This window comes from Protobothrops mucrosquamatus, unplaced genomic scaffold (assembly GCF_001527695.2).
Source record: "Protobothrops mucrosquamatus isolate PMUCROS unplaced genomic scaffold, P.Mucros_1.0 scaffold342, whole genome shotgun sequence".
Taxonomy (NCBI): Eukaryota; Metazoa; Chordata; class Lepidosauria; order Squamata; family Viperidae; genus Protobothrops; species Protobothrops mucrosquamatus.
The window spans coordinates 444,241-457,375 of NW_015386679.1; the positions used below are offsets into that span (position 1 = coordinate 444,241).

General features: G+C 42.8%; 2 protein-coding genes across 3 annotated transcripts; one reads left to right on the forward strand and one right to left on the reverse strand.

The window, feature by feature from the left end:
- Positions 1 to 1,048: 1,048 nt before the first annotated feature.
- Positions 1,049 to 8,373, reverse strand: RAD9B (RAD9 checkpoint clamp component B). Its single transcript, XM_015815449.2, has 12 exons — positions 8,345 to 8,373; positions 8,139 to 8,194; positions 7,580 to 7,650; positions 6,948 to 7,097; positions 6,623 to 6,737; positions 5,348 to 5,447; positions 5,052 to 5,158; positions 4,338 to 4,444; positions 3,929 to 3,993; positions 2,585 to 2,707; positions 1,731 to 1,848; positions 1,049 to 1,419 (listed from the first exon to the last, which is right to left on the reverse strand). The coding sequence occupies exons 1-12, from the start codon at positions 8,371 to 8,373 to the stop codon at positions 1,291 to 1,293; spliced, it is 1,170 nt and encodes a 389-aa protein (XP_015670935.2). The 3' UTR covers positions 1,049 to 1,290.
- Positions 8,374 to 8,565: 192 nt separating this feature from the next.
- VPS29 (VPS29 retromer complex component) lies at positions 8,566 to 13,037 on the forward strand. Of its 2 annotated transcripts, XM_015815408.1 has the most exons (5): positions 8,566 to 8,661; positions 10,558 to 10,569; positions 11,565 to 11,756; positions 12,096 to 12,331; positions 12,612 to 13,037. In XM_015815408.1, exons 1-5 carry the CDS (start codon positions 8,659 to 8,661, stop codon positions 12,727 to 12,729), a joined length of 561 nt encoding a protein of 186 aa, XP_015670894.1. In that variant the 5' UTR covers positions 8,566 to 8,658; the 3' UTR covers positions 12,730 to 13,037. The 2 variants fall into 2 exon arrangements, with proteins under 2 accessions (XP_015670894.1, XP_015670895.1); XM_015815409.1 differs by lacking the exon at positions 10,558 to 10,569.
- The last annotated feature ends 98 nt before the right edge of the window (positions 13,038 to 13,135 follow it).

Sequence of the window (13,135 nt, forward strand, 5' to 3'; positions counted from 1 at the left end):
GAAATTTAAATTATGTGAATTGAATGTCTGGAGTATAATTTGTGCAAGAATAGTATCTGTAAATACATTTAAATGAATTGTAAAGATATTTAATAAATATAGTATTTATACAATATATGGGGGCTTCCTTGAATTGTGACTTGAAGACAAGGTCATGGTGCTCTGTTGCAATTATATATATATATTCCTATTTTGATCAGTGCTTCCCAATCTTGGCAGTTTGAAGATGCGTGGACTTTAACTCCCAGAATGCCCAGCTATGGTGGCTGGGGAATTCTGGGAGTCGAAGTCCACTCATCTTCAAGTTGGCAAGGTTGGGAAACACAGATTTAGATCATCAAGCCTCAAACTGGCCTCTCTAACAGTCAAGAAAGAGCTATTCCAAGCATATACATTACGTCTACCTTTTAATTTCACGAAGCAAATTCCTAAAAATGTGTTTCACTGCTCAAACAGGCCACGTTGAGCGGCAATATAAAAGGAACATATTGATCTTTTGTCCAATATCTGCTTGTTTCACAATGTTTAGCCGGCAGTTCCTGGCAGGTCATGTCCTCAGCAACAGCGGGCCACTAAAATTAAAATTTTAAAAATCTGTGTACAATGAGGAATTCAGTGGAAGGAGCAAAGGAACATATGTCTTTCTCAAAAAAAAAAACACAAACCATTTTGTGGATGTTTGGGGGAGTATAATAAAGCACACTGCTGCTAGAGAGAAATTGTTTTCCATTTTGTGTTCCTGGTTTCACTTTGCTTTCAAAAGCAGCCTCTCTTTTCTCATTCTTCCTCGCTGGAGCAGATCTTAAAGACGTTGCCCAGGCAGCAGCAGTGTGTGATTAATTGCCTTTTGTTAGGTTGCTGTGGGTAACTGCCAGCGAGAAAGGCTAAAACTGCCAAATGCATCTTGACAACCAAATGCTGAACACGCTTCTAAAACATTCCATCTGGTTGCTGCGGGCAAGCCTCCTAAAATGCTTTCAAGTTGATTGTAATATACGGTACTAACCCTGGTTTTTGAACAACCTACACAACAGATAGCCCAAAGTTTTCCCACACTGAAGGAAGCTCACTGAATATTACACACACTTAGAACTTTTAATCACATCTGACCGACTAAAGGATTCTGGAAAAAGCTGCAATATCCATAGGTGGAAGATAAAACAACATTTAGGAAGCAGGAGCGTCCATTTGGGTAACTCGAGCGGCTAAAATAAGCAAAAGCTACATTTTCCTGCAAGCCAAACTCGGCTCCTCCTTCTTGCCTGCTTCACCAACGGACGTTCCCTGCGGTTAAAACGTGGGCGAGAGCTGCCCGCGGGCGCAGTCCTCTTCTGGGTCGCTCACTGTGGCCAGAGTGTGAAGTAAATTGGCGTCGCTTTGCTCATTAGGGGAAACTGCTCCGAAGAACAAGGAATGAAACTGGAAAAAAAGGGGAAAAAAATGAAGCATCCCTGGGACCTTGAGCCAAACCTAGAATTTCTGCACATCGGGAGGCCGAATTGCATGCAGCAGTAGCCAAGTGGGACCAAAAAACTGGACCGCGTTGAATTTCGGGATGACTTTTAAGTCCCAGAAAGCCAGGCCCACTTCGGTTCTTGGCAACTCTCTTTTGCAACCCATGTCAGCCAATTAATTAGGATGAGAGAAGCAGTGGATCGAATTCACTAAGGCAATCGGATTCTTCTCCCTTCTTTCACTGGCGGCTTCTAGGCGGCTTTTTTTTTTTTTACCTTATTATAGCTGGGATCAGTTGGTTCCTCTCCTGTGGAAAATCCCTCGGAGGGAGCTGTGGATGCATTCCTCCTGCGACTGACGATGTCTTGATTACGTCTCTCTAAGGCAGGGACCCTAAAGTGCCATAAAGATGGATCTGAGTTATGATTTTCCCTCCCAGTGGTTGTTTTCAGAAGCTTCAGCCTGGAGCTTCCTCTTGGAGGACCTCAGAGGGCTCCTTGGGGCCTTGTTCTAAGATTATCTTCCTGTCAAGTGGAGGCTCTACAGATATGTGGCATGCACTATATTTGGGCAGGAAGCTGGCACCATCTGACGGCCACCTTTAATTTTAAGCAGGGAAGAGATTTGTAAAGACAAGTCTTGTTTAGCTTCGGGGAACAGAGAAATGGAGGCAGGGTTACATCTGCCTCTTGGTTGCTTTGCTAAGCAAGTGGCTGGTAAAGCGTTGGGCGTTTCCTTATTTACAAACTGCACTTGCTCTTTTGGGGGGGGGTCTCCCTTGGCCTTAAGTCCCATCTAGCCTGGCTGAACAATACGAGGAGCAGTTTATGATTATTTGTAACTGTGTTTGACCAGACGAAACAAGTCACTGGCCCCAAAGGTCACCGCGAGGGACTTCTCTCATTTAACTTCGGCTCTGGCATGTGGAGAGACCTGCCAAAGGCATGACTTGGCTGCCTGCAGAGCCTGGAATCTGCACGGCTGCTTGGGATCCTCTTCGGATGAAGACAAAAATACCTTTCTAGGAACTTCATTCCCGAGAACGTGACTTTTTCTCTCCTCTCTCCATGCTGAGAGAGATCTAAAATGGAGCGTTTTACGAGAAATCTCAGCCTGAGAATTGTATTACCTGTTTTGGCCTTGTTCAAGGCATGTTGGTTTACTAGCCGTTGTGCAGCTTTCGGTATCGGATAAAGTGGCCAGCACAAACAGGGCTTCTATTACCGTATCCTCAATGCTGAAGGCAACTGGCCTTGAAAGGCAAAAATAAGGCTATGCTCAGAGAGAGGGCTAGAATCTGCATTTACATGGAGGCTGCTTCGCCTCACACACACAGATGCAGAAACGGAATAGTTCCTTAAATTGCATCCATATTTCAACTCCCCCAATCCCTGACGAAAGTATAGCTTGCCAATCCATCTTAGCACGATATAACAATGTTCCTTGCTAACCTTCCATTTTTCATTCACCAACTGCAAGCCTCAAGATGGCAAAATAATGAAATAAAGCTGTAAATTCTCCCCCCCCCCCCCGCCACCAATTCGGGAGAATATTTGCATCTTCCCCCACCCTTTTGCCTCTCTTTCTCTCCCCTCCATTCGGTCTCTCCTGTTGCAACCTCTTACCTCCTCTCTCTCTTTCCTGCTCCCCTATTTGCCTATGCAAAACAGGATTGGCCTCAGGCTGCAGCAGGACCCAAGAGCGATCATGTTCCCAAATCCTATCAGGGCTACAGCAATGCTGGGGCCTCACCTGTCGGCTTAAAGGTTTAGGGGGCAGCCTTAAGGAGCTACCTTTGTTTTTCAAGAAGCCAGGAATTCCATTCTAATCAAGATCCATCACGTGTCGCCTTATGTCCTCCTTAACAATGGAATCCTTAACTTGGCTGCTTGGCTACAAAGGTAGACCCTGTGCTTTGCAATAGAAAAATTTCCTTTTGTTAAACATGTCCCCAAATCGCCGCGTTCCTTTGAATCGGATTGCCCGCCTTTCAACCTCAAAATATCTCGATCTTTCTATTGATAGGGGTCTCTCTTTCTTGGAAACCAGACACCCTATGGATCGCGGCAATGAACAGAGTTGTTCTCAGCCTGTGTTCCTTTCTTCTGAAAAAATTCCACACCTTAATCGGGTGCTGTCATGTTATTAGCGCACGTGCTTCTCTCTTCATATTATATATGGTTCTTGTATGGTGCGTGTAGGGCAGGGGTAGGCAACCTTGGCTCTTTTATGACTTGTGGACTTCAACTCCCAGAATTCCTGAGCCAGTCATAAAAGAGCCAAGGTTGCCTACCCCCGGTGTAGGGTAATCCTTAGAAGTGTGTTATTTCTATACTGTAAGTTCCACATGCGTACAAATGCATTTGTGGACACTTGAAGTGATTTTAAATCTATTCTCGCTAAGCTTTCGGAGTTTTAAAACGAGGCCGTAAAATATGGCACCACTTTCTTACAAGGAAAAAGATCTACCTACTTTCCAGAAACATCAAAATGAATGGAGACTGGGGCACTGACAGCCTCTGCAAACACCAGCAGACCCTAAACACAAGTGAAAGAGGGGAGTTAATTCAGCTCTCCAAGAGAAGAAGAAGAAGATATGAATTCTAATGCTTATCACTGTAGCGTTTATTACTAGATTTCATGGTGTATCTGGAGACATTTGGCCAGCCATGGCGGCATATTAAATGCTGGATTCTATGGGATATTAAGATTTGATGCAAGAAGAACATCAAAAGAATATCTGAATAACATTTGCTCCCTTAATCCTCCTTTCCTAATGCTGCTGTCCAAATGAGACACTCCAGCTGGTATTTTATGGGAGGGTACCATTCATCACTTTGAAGTAGACCCTGCAACCGAGACAATATAATTAGCCATATTACCCGCAGCTCTTTAAGGCAAAATGTGACTTCCGAATCCACTCCGACTTGAAAATACTCAAATTCGTCAGGACTGAGATGAATTTCTGTATGCGTTGCCTTTGCAAATTCTGTTGAAATAAAAATGGTACGGGATTAAAATTGACTTTAAAAAATACAGGTTTGTTGAGAATTCCTGGAATGGTTAATAAAAGTTTGATTAGCGTATAACACGGCTGGAGACCATTTCCATCCCATGGTCACAGGTGAGCTTTCAGCTACCATATGCCTTAAAATGATATATGTGAAGTCAATGCAGAACCATTCCAAATATCAGAAAAAAAGTACAGACCACGACAATTAAACCATGGATCTGATTAATACAGTGAATTCTGGTGCAAAAATGAAAGTGTATTCGATAGCTTCCTACCTATAAGCTCTTATCAATTTGTAGGAAATTTGACCACCATTATCAGGGTAATTTTGAACGTCTCTTTCATTGTGGCTATTCTTTATAAAAAAAGTGAACAGGAACAAAATATATTTCACTCTTTACTGTTTTTTTAAAAGCGGTTTTGAGTTCTCTCTACTTTGAATATTTAAAAGACATTTTTTGATTGTATGATAAACTATGTCATGGACGTACAGAGACATTTTTCTTACAGTAACTCCTTGCACTCAAGATATAGCAAATTCAAAATTGTATCTTTAATCCCACCACGGAAGCATAATCCTCACCCATCTCATCCTCTAGATAAGTCTTGAAGCAAACTTTCATTGGTGTTACACCTAAAGTTATTTCTTCTTGGTACATCGGAAAATGGATCAAGATGTCAGACAGCTGCCTGAAATGAACAAAAATCTGGATAATTAATTCAGCTTACAAATTGGGCAGCGCCTATTAAATTCTCTTTTTGTCTCTGAATTAATAAGGCTGAGATCCCTTGGGTGACAACCTACCATTCGCATTTAATTCAACACACATGATCAGCCACAACAAAACAGGCCAATTGCTAATATGCCTACTATGTTACCTGGATTGGACTTTCAGTACATTGGTACACAAATGTTTTGCAAACACAGCTTGAAGAGGTTCACACTCCTGGAAAGCTAAGCTATGAGTTTTCACCACACCTGATGGAAAAGGATAGGATATCAAATCAAAGTCTGTCTGCAGACTACCACAAACGAATGTGAAATGAATTGACTGTCGTATTTTTATTTCAGCATGATTAAATAGGAAGTATGCTAATACTATCACTGATGGTGTTACCTAGTTTGGGTCATGAAGCCTCTGCAAGAAAACAGCCAAGCTCAGAGAACACCAAGGCCCCCGTATTTCAACAAATATTCTCCTTTATCGGAAGGGTGCTAAATATGTTATCTACCATGTAAGTGGAGGAGAAAAGGGGGAACCATCTGCGCTCACGAAAGCAAGATTTGGGAATGGCCTTGAGAATTTCTCTCCATGAGCCCATCATCTCCAAAGCAAAAAGTGACGGATGCAGAAGCTTGCTGAATTTAGCAGCTGCCCTAGGAATCCACTTAAAGCAACCCACTTAATAACATGGTGATTTTTTTTTTAATGTAGTACCTCTTCATATAGAAAAATCAATCATCTGTTTTTTATAACATTGACTACCCAGCTCCATGGCAGACCTGTGTTGATTAAACAGGTCAGCTGTTGCTCTCTGGTGGACAACATACAAAATAGTTTAAATTTTTCGAAAGGGCTAGGATTTTTTCCCCTAGCAATGGCTTCCATAGCATGCAAACTTAATTAAAAATATAGTGCCAACTGACCCATCTGTAGCATATTCAATAACTGAAGCAAATGCTAATTATTGATTTAATCCCAGAGTGTTAAGCTGTAAGCGAGCCATCTTTGTAAGCTTCCCAGTGGTGGGATTCAAATATGTGAACAGCCAGTTCTCTGTGTGGATGCCACTTCCGGAAGTCCATTCTGGGCCTGGGCAACAAAAAATTAGCTACCGGTTCTGCCGAACTGGTGCGAACTGGCTAAATCCCACCACTGAAGCTACCCCATTTTTATCTTGAAAGTTTTTCAGAGGATTCAAATCCAGCAGACAATTTCATTTTCCTATTCGTTAATTTGAGACAAAACCCACATGCTCCCTTCAGGCACTCCATAGTTTTTGGGGACAGCACAGGGACTTCCTTGGAAAATTCCACAGTCAAAATATCTCAAACCCAAAACAAAGGTGTGGTGGAGTTCTTTAAATCCTGACAGATAACATTTTTAATGTTGTCTTTCAGGTTATGTAAGACTGACAAGATCATATACTTACCGTGTTTGCAGAATAGCTTAAAAACAATATGGCAATCGCTCACGTCTGTATAAATGTTGCACTCTTCCACATTTCTTTCCAGTGTGTGCAAGCATCGAAACAAAGGCAGAATGGCCTGAAATGAAAAACTGTATTAATGCAGGGATTTCCTGAGGAAAAATGATGATTATATTTTTTTTTCCCAAAGAAAAGTACACACTGATCAAAGATATATTTGAGTAAAGTATACATTTGATCATGCATAGCTTCTCTTATGTATTTCACCAAATAGAACTGTATTTTTCTAGCAATGAAACAGCTTTTGGTCCAAGTGGTTGAAACTTACTTTTATTATTAATTTGCATGCGAGTTGAACAGTGTTCCCATTCAGGCTCAGTTCAGAGGCATTTCCATAGGAATAATTTTGGAAGAAGGCAGATGAAAAGAAGACACAGGCATAGGCCGATCTAGAATTATTTACCGTCCTCAGGAAAAGCTGTGGATAGGAAGAAATGACTACTGATAAGCAAAAGAAAAAAAGAAAAAAAAAGCACAATCTGGTAACATTGGAAGGTGTTTGTTTGCTTCCAGCCTAACTCTAACCACACAAAATCAGCTGTTAACTTTGTTATACTGTGCTAGGATTTCCCAGATGGTGTGGGGAAAAACATTAGATTTTGCAATATGCGTCTCTCGTTACTTCATGGTGGAAGTCCTCGTACACTTTGCACCAATATCAAGTGCGTGTTTGTACATTGCACACCGAATTCTAGGCAACATTTAAGCACAACTGAGCTTGTGCGCTTGGTACAAAGGCTCCCATCCAAGTGAGGCCCTTTGGGGCAAAACAGTGGTTTTCCTTAATGAACAACGGATGCTTCATTAGCCTCGCCCTTGTGTGGCAATATAGAGTGCATTTCTCTGGAACCCATTACTCAGTTCGGAAGTTATTTTCTCCTGGATCCAGGATCTACTCACTCCTTTTTCCTTGGGGTCAATCCAAAATTCATCGCTGATTCTCGCAATGGCGTGCAGAGCCCTCCCAAACACTGCAGGGAAGATTCGGGAAGAGGCGTTAATGTTGCACGATGGAAACCATTTTGGAAGGTAACGGGAGAGCTACGTTTAGCTGCAAATCGTGCAAGGAATTTAATTATATTCGGTTTAGGACCTTCCCGACCAAGGTTTCTATTAATTTCTGAATTCAACTCAGCAGAAATTTTGTTCCTTTCAACAGATCCCCTTAAAATAGATGTCATAATCTAAATTCATTTCACAATCATGTAATAAAATGTGTCTCCCCCCCGATTTTATTAGCATGACTGTCCTTTGGGTTGCACTTTATTCTGATTCTTATACTTACCGATACATTTGTTTAATTGTTGCTAATTTTAATGCTTGGATATTTTATGATTTTATGCTACTGTAAGCTGCACCAGTTTTGTGTGTGTGTACACATGCATACACACACACACACACACACGGGGGATCTGGTAGAATTAAACTTTTTTTTTCTTAAAGCATTGAGGTGCTATACCTCTGACACGGGCGCCCCCAATGACACACTTCATAATGAAAAGAAGAGCGATGCCCCTCCCCAACACGCGTGTCTGGAGAACGTCTGAAAGGTCCCCGCCTCAAGACAAAAACGGCAAATCTCGCCTGGAGGACATATCGCGAGAACTCAGGGAAGTTTTAGAGGGTGGGAATGATGGGGGAAAGACCTTTCTTCGGTGGAGCTACCACTTCCGGTTCTTTTGCAATGCCGCCATATGCGGGGCAGTTGACAACCCCGCTCCGCCTTTATTTCTTCCACCCTTGCTGGGTTTCCATCCTTCACTCAGCTACCCAACAGCGCCGCTAATGTAGGGTTGCAATCGAAGGACTCTAGGAGCCCCGCCTCCTCAGCCTGCGGTCTGGCTGACAGGCGCCTCCTGCTGCAGTGAGCACTTTTGCCTCCTCTCGGCTTCCGTAGTCGGCACTTCCGGAGTTTTGGGTTGGGCTCACCGGAAGCGGCGAAAAACGGGGCCCGAAGGAGCGGCGCTGAAGCTACCGAGATGGTGAGTCGTTCTGGGAGGGGGGGCGATGAGGAGCCCCCCCAAAAGGGCCGGAGGTTGGCCTGGAAACCCAGTCTCGGCCTGTAATGGCCGCGCTGCCAGCCCGGCGACCCTCCAGCTGGCTGGGACGACAACTCCTATCATCCCCACCCAACTTGAAGGGGTCGCAGCATGGCAGTGGTCCCCTTCTTCGTGGGGGGGGGGCGGTTTGAATCTGGTTCCTGCCACGAACACCCCAAATTCAGACAGGCCGTTAATTGGGGAGGGGGAAGCCTTCCTCCCTGGGAAGAGAACATTCAGTTTTGGTCATTGTACATAAATATTCTGCTTCTTACCTCCAATTATACACTGGTTTTTATATGATATATACATACATACATACATACATACATATATGGAGAGAGAGATATTTATATTTATAAAAAAACTTTACATTTCTCTTGTGGGGTGTGTTGGTGCTTCTTCAGAAAAACAAATGAGGGAAGAGGTTAGACCTTTGACCTCTAACCAATTACACATTAATTTTTTTAATTCTGAAGTTTTGCCTTCAGTGTTGCTTACTGTGCTTAGATTTTGCAGGCAGTCCACTTCTGGACGTCATTTGCAATTGTTTCACATTTTAAAGTAACGAATGTGTCATTTTGCGCTATTTTGTTGTCAAGTTAATATCTTGGTGAATTTTGAGCTCCAGGGGTTTCTCTTTTGTCTTCTGACTCTCCTGCATGACTCCCCTTCCTGGTAGTTCTGACGATCTGCCTGCATGACATACAGGTAGTCCTCAGCTTATGACCACAATTGAGCCCAGAATTTCTGTTGCTAAGTGAAACATTGGTTAAGTGAATTTTGCCCCATTTTTCGCCCTTTCTTGCCACGGCTGTTAAGTGAATCACTGCAGTTGTTAAGTTAGTAACACAATTGTTAAGCAAAACTGGCTTCCCCCCCATTGACTTTGCTTCTTCAAAGGTCGCAAAAGGGGATGCTGCTACCGTCATAAATACGAACCAGTTGCCAAGCATCCAAATTTTGATCACAGGGATGCTGCAACAGTGGTAAGTGTAAAAAAACAGTCATAAGTCACTTTTTTCAGTGCCGTTGTAATTTGGAATGGTCACCAAATGAACCGTTGTAAGTTGAGGACTACCTGTAACTCACCTGCTTTCATGATATGTAAGGCAACGGCGTATCTATCATGATGGTGCTTAGCTAACCCTGGGAAGTCTTACGATCTACCTGTGAAATGAGCCACCATGTGTAACATCCTAGTAGGAAATTCTCTGTAATGTTGAGAAGAAGCGAGAACAAGGGGTAGTAAATCCCAAAAGGAGTGCAATAGCAACCAAACTAAAATCCAAGAATCCAGGTTTTAGAAAACATGATTCAAACTGATATCCATGGTTATTCATAGTTTAATATCCCAGGCCTGGTTTTACACTTGACTATATGGAAATCATAAGCTTTTTTCATGATATTTGTTTAGGATATTTTGGTTCGTCTCCATCCCAGGCTTTCCTACCCCAAAAAAGTCCGTTGCTAAAATAAGCAGAATCCACATTGGACCTTGCTCTGCTCTAATGGATTGTAAAATACACGTGCGAGGTTTCGCTGGTTTACAAACTAACAATAGGTTAAAAGAGGAAACTGCTGGGAAAGTTGATTGGATAATCCATGTGGTATCACTTGCATAAATCAGATTTATTTTTAACCTTCCCTTTGCTAACATTCAGATTTCATTGATGATTTGCCTATTAATTTGGCTTGAGATTGTTTTCTTTTTCTGTTGCTTCCTTTTAATTTAACACTGTTCATGTCTCACCCCTATTTTTTTTCCATCCCCATCTCCACCCCTGCTGCCCCTCCACCCTTTGCTCTTGTCTGCAATCAACCTCTTCATCCAATAAGGCTGGGCACAGAGTAAGTTGGTTCATCTTGGCCTCTTGCTGACGGTGGTGGTGGTAGGTGACAAATTCTTTTAGCAGCTTTAAAGAGTAGAATCCCCTTTAAAGGATGGCAATATGGTCAGTAGCTGATGGAGTGAAAGCTTTGCCCTGTTTCAGCCACTTAGCTTTAACTCATTCTTTTCCAGTTTGGTGCCTTCCAGCATTTCTGCTGGAACCTCAGCTTATGTTGAGTAAAACTTCCTGGAGTTGCCATCTCAACACAACTGGAGGGCACCACGCTGGCTGGGGAATTCTGGGAGTTGAAGTCCATAGAGCTTAAACTTGCCAAGGTTGATAAACACCACCCTAGATCCTCAAGGCACAGTCTCCGCTCCCTCAGTGAAATCAACCGTAGAGCAAGTGCCACCTTGAGAAGTCAGAAAGTTGGCAATTGCCAATCTGTCCGGTAGTGGCACAGCCAGCAATACCTTTTGGGATCCTGCTTTTCTTCACCAAGGACAGATGTGGGGCCTAGAGCCAATTTTCAAGCCTGCAGGAACTACTTTCCTTATTGGCCTTGGGTGTAAACGGCATCTATTTAAAACAAAATATTTCAAAGGACGGGATATTTTGTTTTTTTCTGAAAAAGTAGCTCTGTATAATCCCTGCAATTTTCTACTTGCAGTTGTCTCAAACTTTACGGCCTGTTCAAACTGTTGTACGTGGGGGGAAGAAAACTGGAGCAAGTTGCCTGTATTTTTTACAATTCAAAAGAAACCATTTGGATCAAGTCATTCTTTTTTACTTTCCTCCAGTCTAATATATCCTCACCCTCGTGGTTTTATCCGCAATGGAATCCAAGTAGCTTATGCTTTTTTCAAAAAAAAAAAAAAATACCCAATTGCAGCGGGATTTCCAAATCTTCTTCTAGAAGCTAGCAGGTCTCAGGGGCATTTATTTCTCTCCACTGCTGGAAAGTTGGTTGATGCATTGCTAGAATCTTAACTGTCTCTCCTCTCTTGTCCTAAGTTGGTGTTAGTGTTGGGCGACCTTCATATTCCTCACCGCTGTAACAGCCTGCCGGCTAAATTCAAAAAGTTGCTGGTTCCGGGCAAAATCCAGCACATTCTTTGCACCGGGAACCTTTGCACGAAGGAGAGCTATGACTACCTGAAGACCTTGGCTGGCGACGTTCACGTCGTGAGAGGAGATTTTGATGAGGTAACGTTTGACGAGGCTGCTGCGAGCTGGGATTTCTGCCTGGATATTTTATCAACCTGTTCTGTATCCTTGAGGGCTAGTTTTTTTTTTTAAAGGGTTTATCCTGCAAGCTTCTGTGTATGGAGATTTGTGTTACTGTTCTATCATGTATTGTCTTATTAGTGTTTCTCAGCCTTGGCTGCTTGAAAATGGGTGGTCTTCAACTCTTGAGAATTGTGCTGTTCTTTGAAGATTTGTCCCCAAAAAAGAGAGGACATTTTCCTCTGGAAGGGTTAAAAGAGGATAACGCCAAAGGTCTTTTTTGCTTGTCTCATTTTCATGCTCTGCCTTCAATCCTAGAATCTGAATTATCCTGAACAGAAAGTGGTCACTGTGGGGCAGTTTAAGATTGGGCTGATTCACGGCCACCAAGTCATTCCCTGGGGCGACGTGGCCAGCCTCGCTCTCCTGCAGCGCCAGTTTGACGTCGACATCCTGATTTCGGGCCACACAAACAAATTCGAGGCATTTGAACATGAAAACAAGTTCTACATTAACCCAGGTTCAGCAACAGGAGCCTACAGCGCTTTGGAAAAGTAAGTGATACCTCACAAGAAACTGCTTACCTGGGCATAGGTAGCCCCGATGCCCTGCAAATATGTTGAGCTTGAATTCCTAGTATGTAAAGGCATCTGGTTTGGAAATGCTGCATTACAGCTTGAATAAATACAACATTTACACCGCTCTTCGTTCCTGGCAGTGAGAGATTTACTGCTACACGAATTCTCGTCTTCCCCTGAGCTGCCTTATGTCAGGACTCCGGATGCCCTCAGCAAAATAATGGGTTGTTTTTTTTCCCTTCCTTTCCTTTCCCAGCAACATCATCCCTTCGTTTGTGCTGATGGACATCCAGGCCTCTACGGTTGTTACCTACGTTTATCAGCTGATTGGCGATGACGTGAAAGTAGAAAGAATCGAATACAAGAAGTCTTAAAAGCAAGGGGTCCTCACCTAACTCATTCCAGGTTTTTTTTTTTGTTGTTTGCAATACACACCCAACACTCTGCAGAGTTTGTAGCCTCGAGAATTGACAAGGTTACTTCTCTTATCCTGTTGTAGGCAACTAAGTTTACCTGACCTCTGACAAAATCTGGCTTGGTTTAGCTCCCCCCACCCTTTTGACCTCCCAAAACAGCTCCTGCTTGTAAATACTACTCAAAGTGTGCAGCAGAATTCTGCCTGTTCATGTGAACTGTCTTATTCAACTGTCCTATAATAAATACTACTTCGGTTTGATAAAGATTATTATTAAGATTATTTATGGCAACCGTCCAGATAACGTTCATCTGCAGGTTATTTCATCTCCAAGCCACTTGGCCCTGGAGGATATTAATTTAACA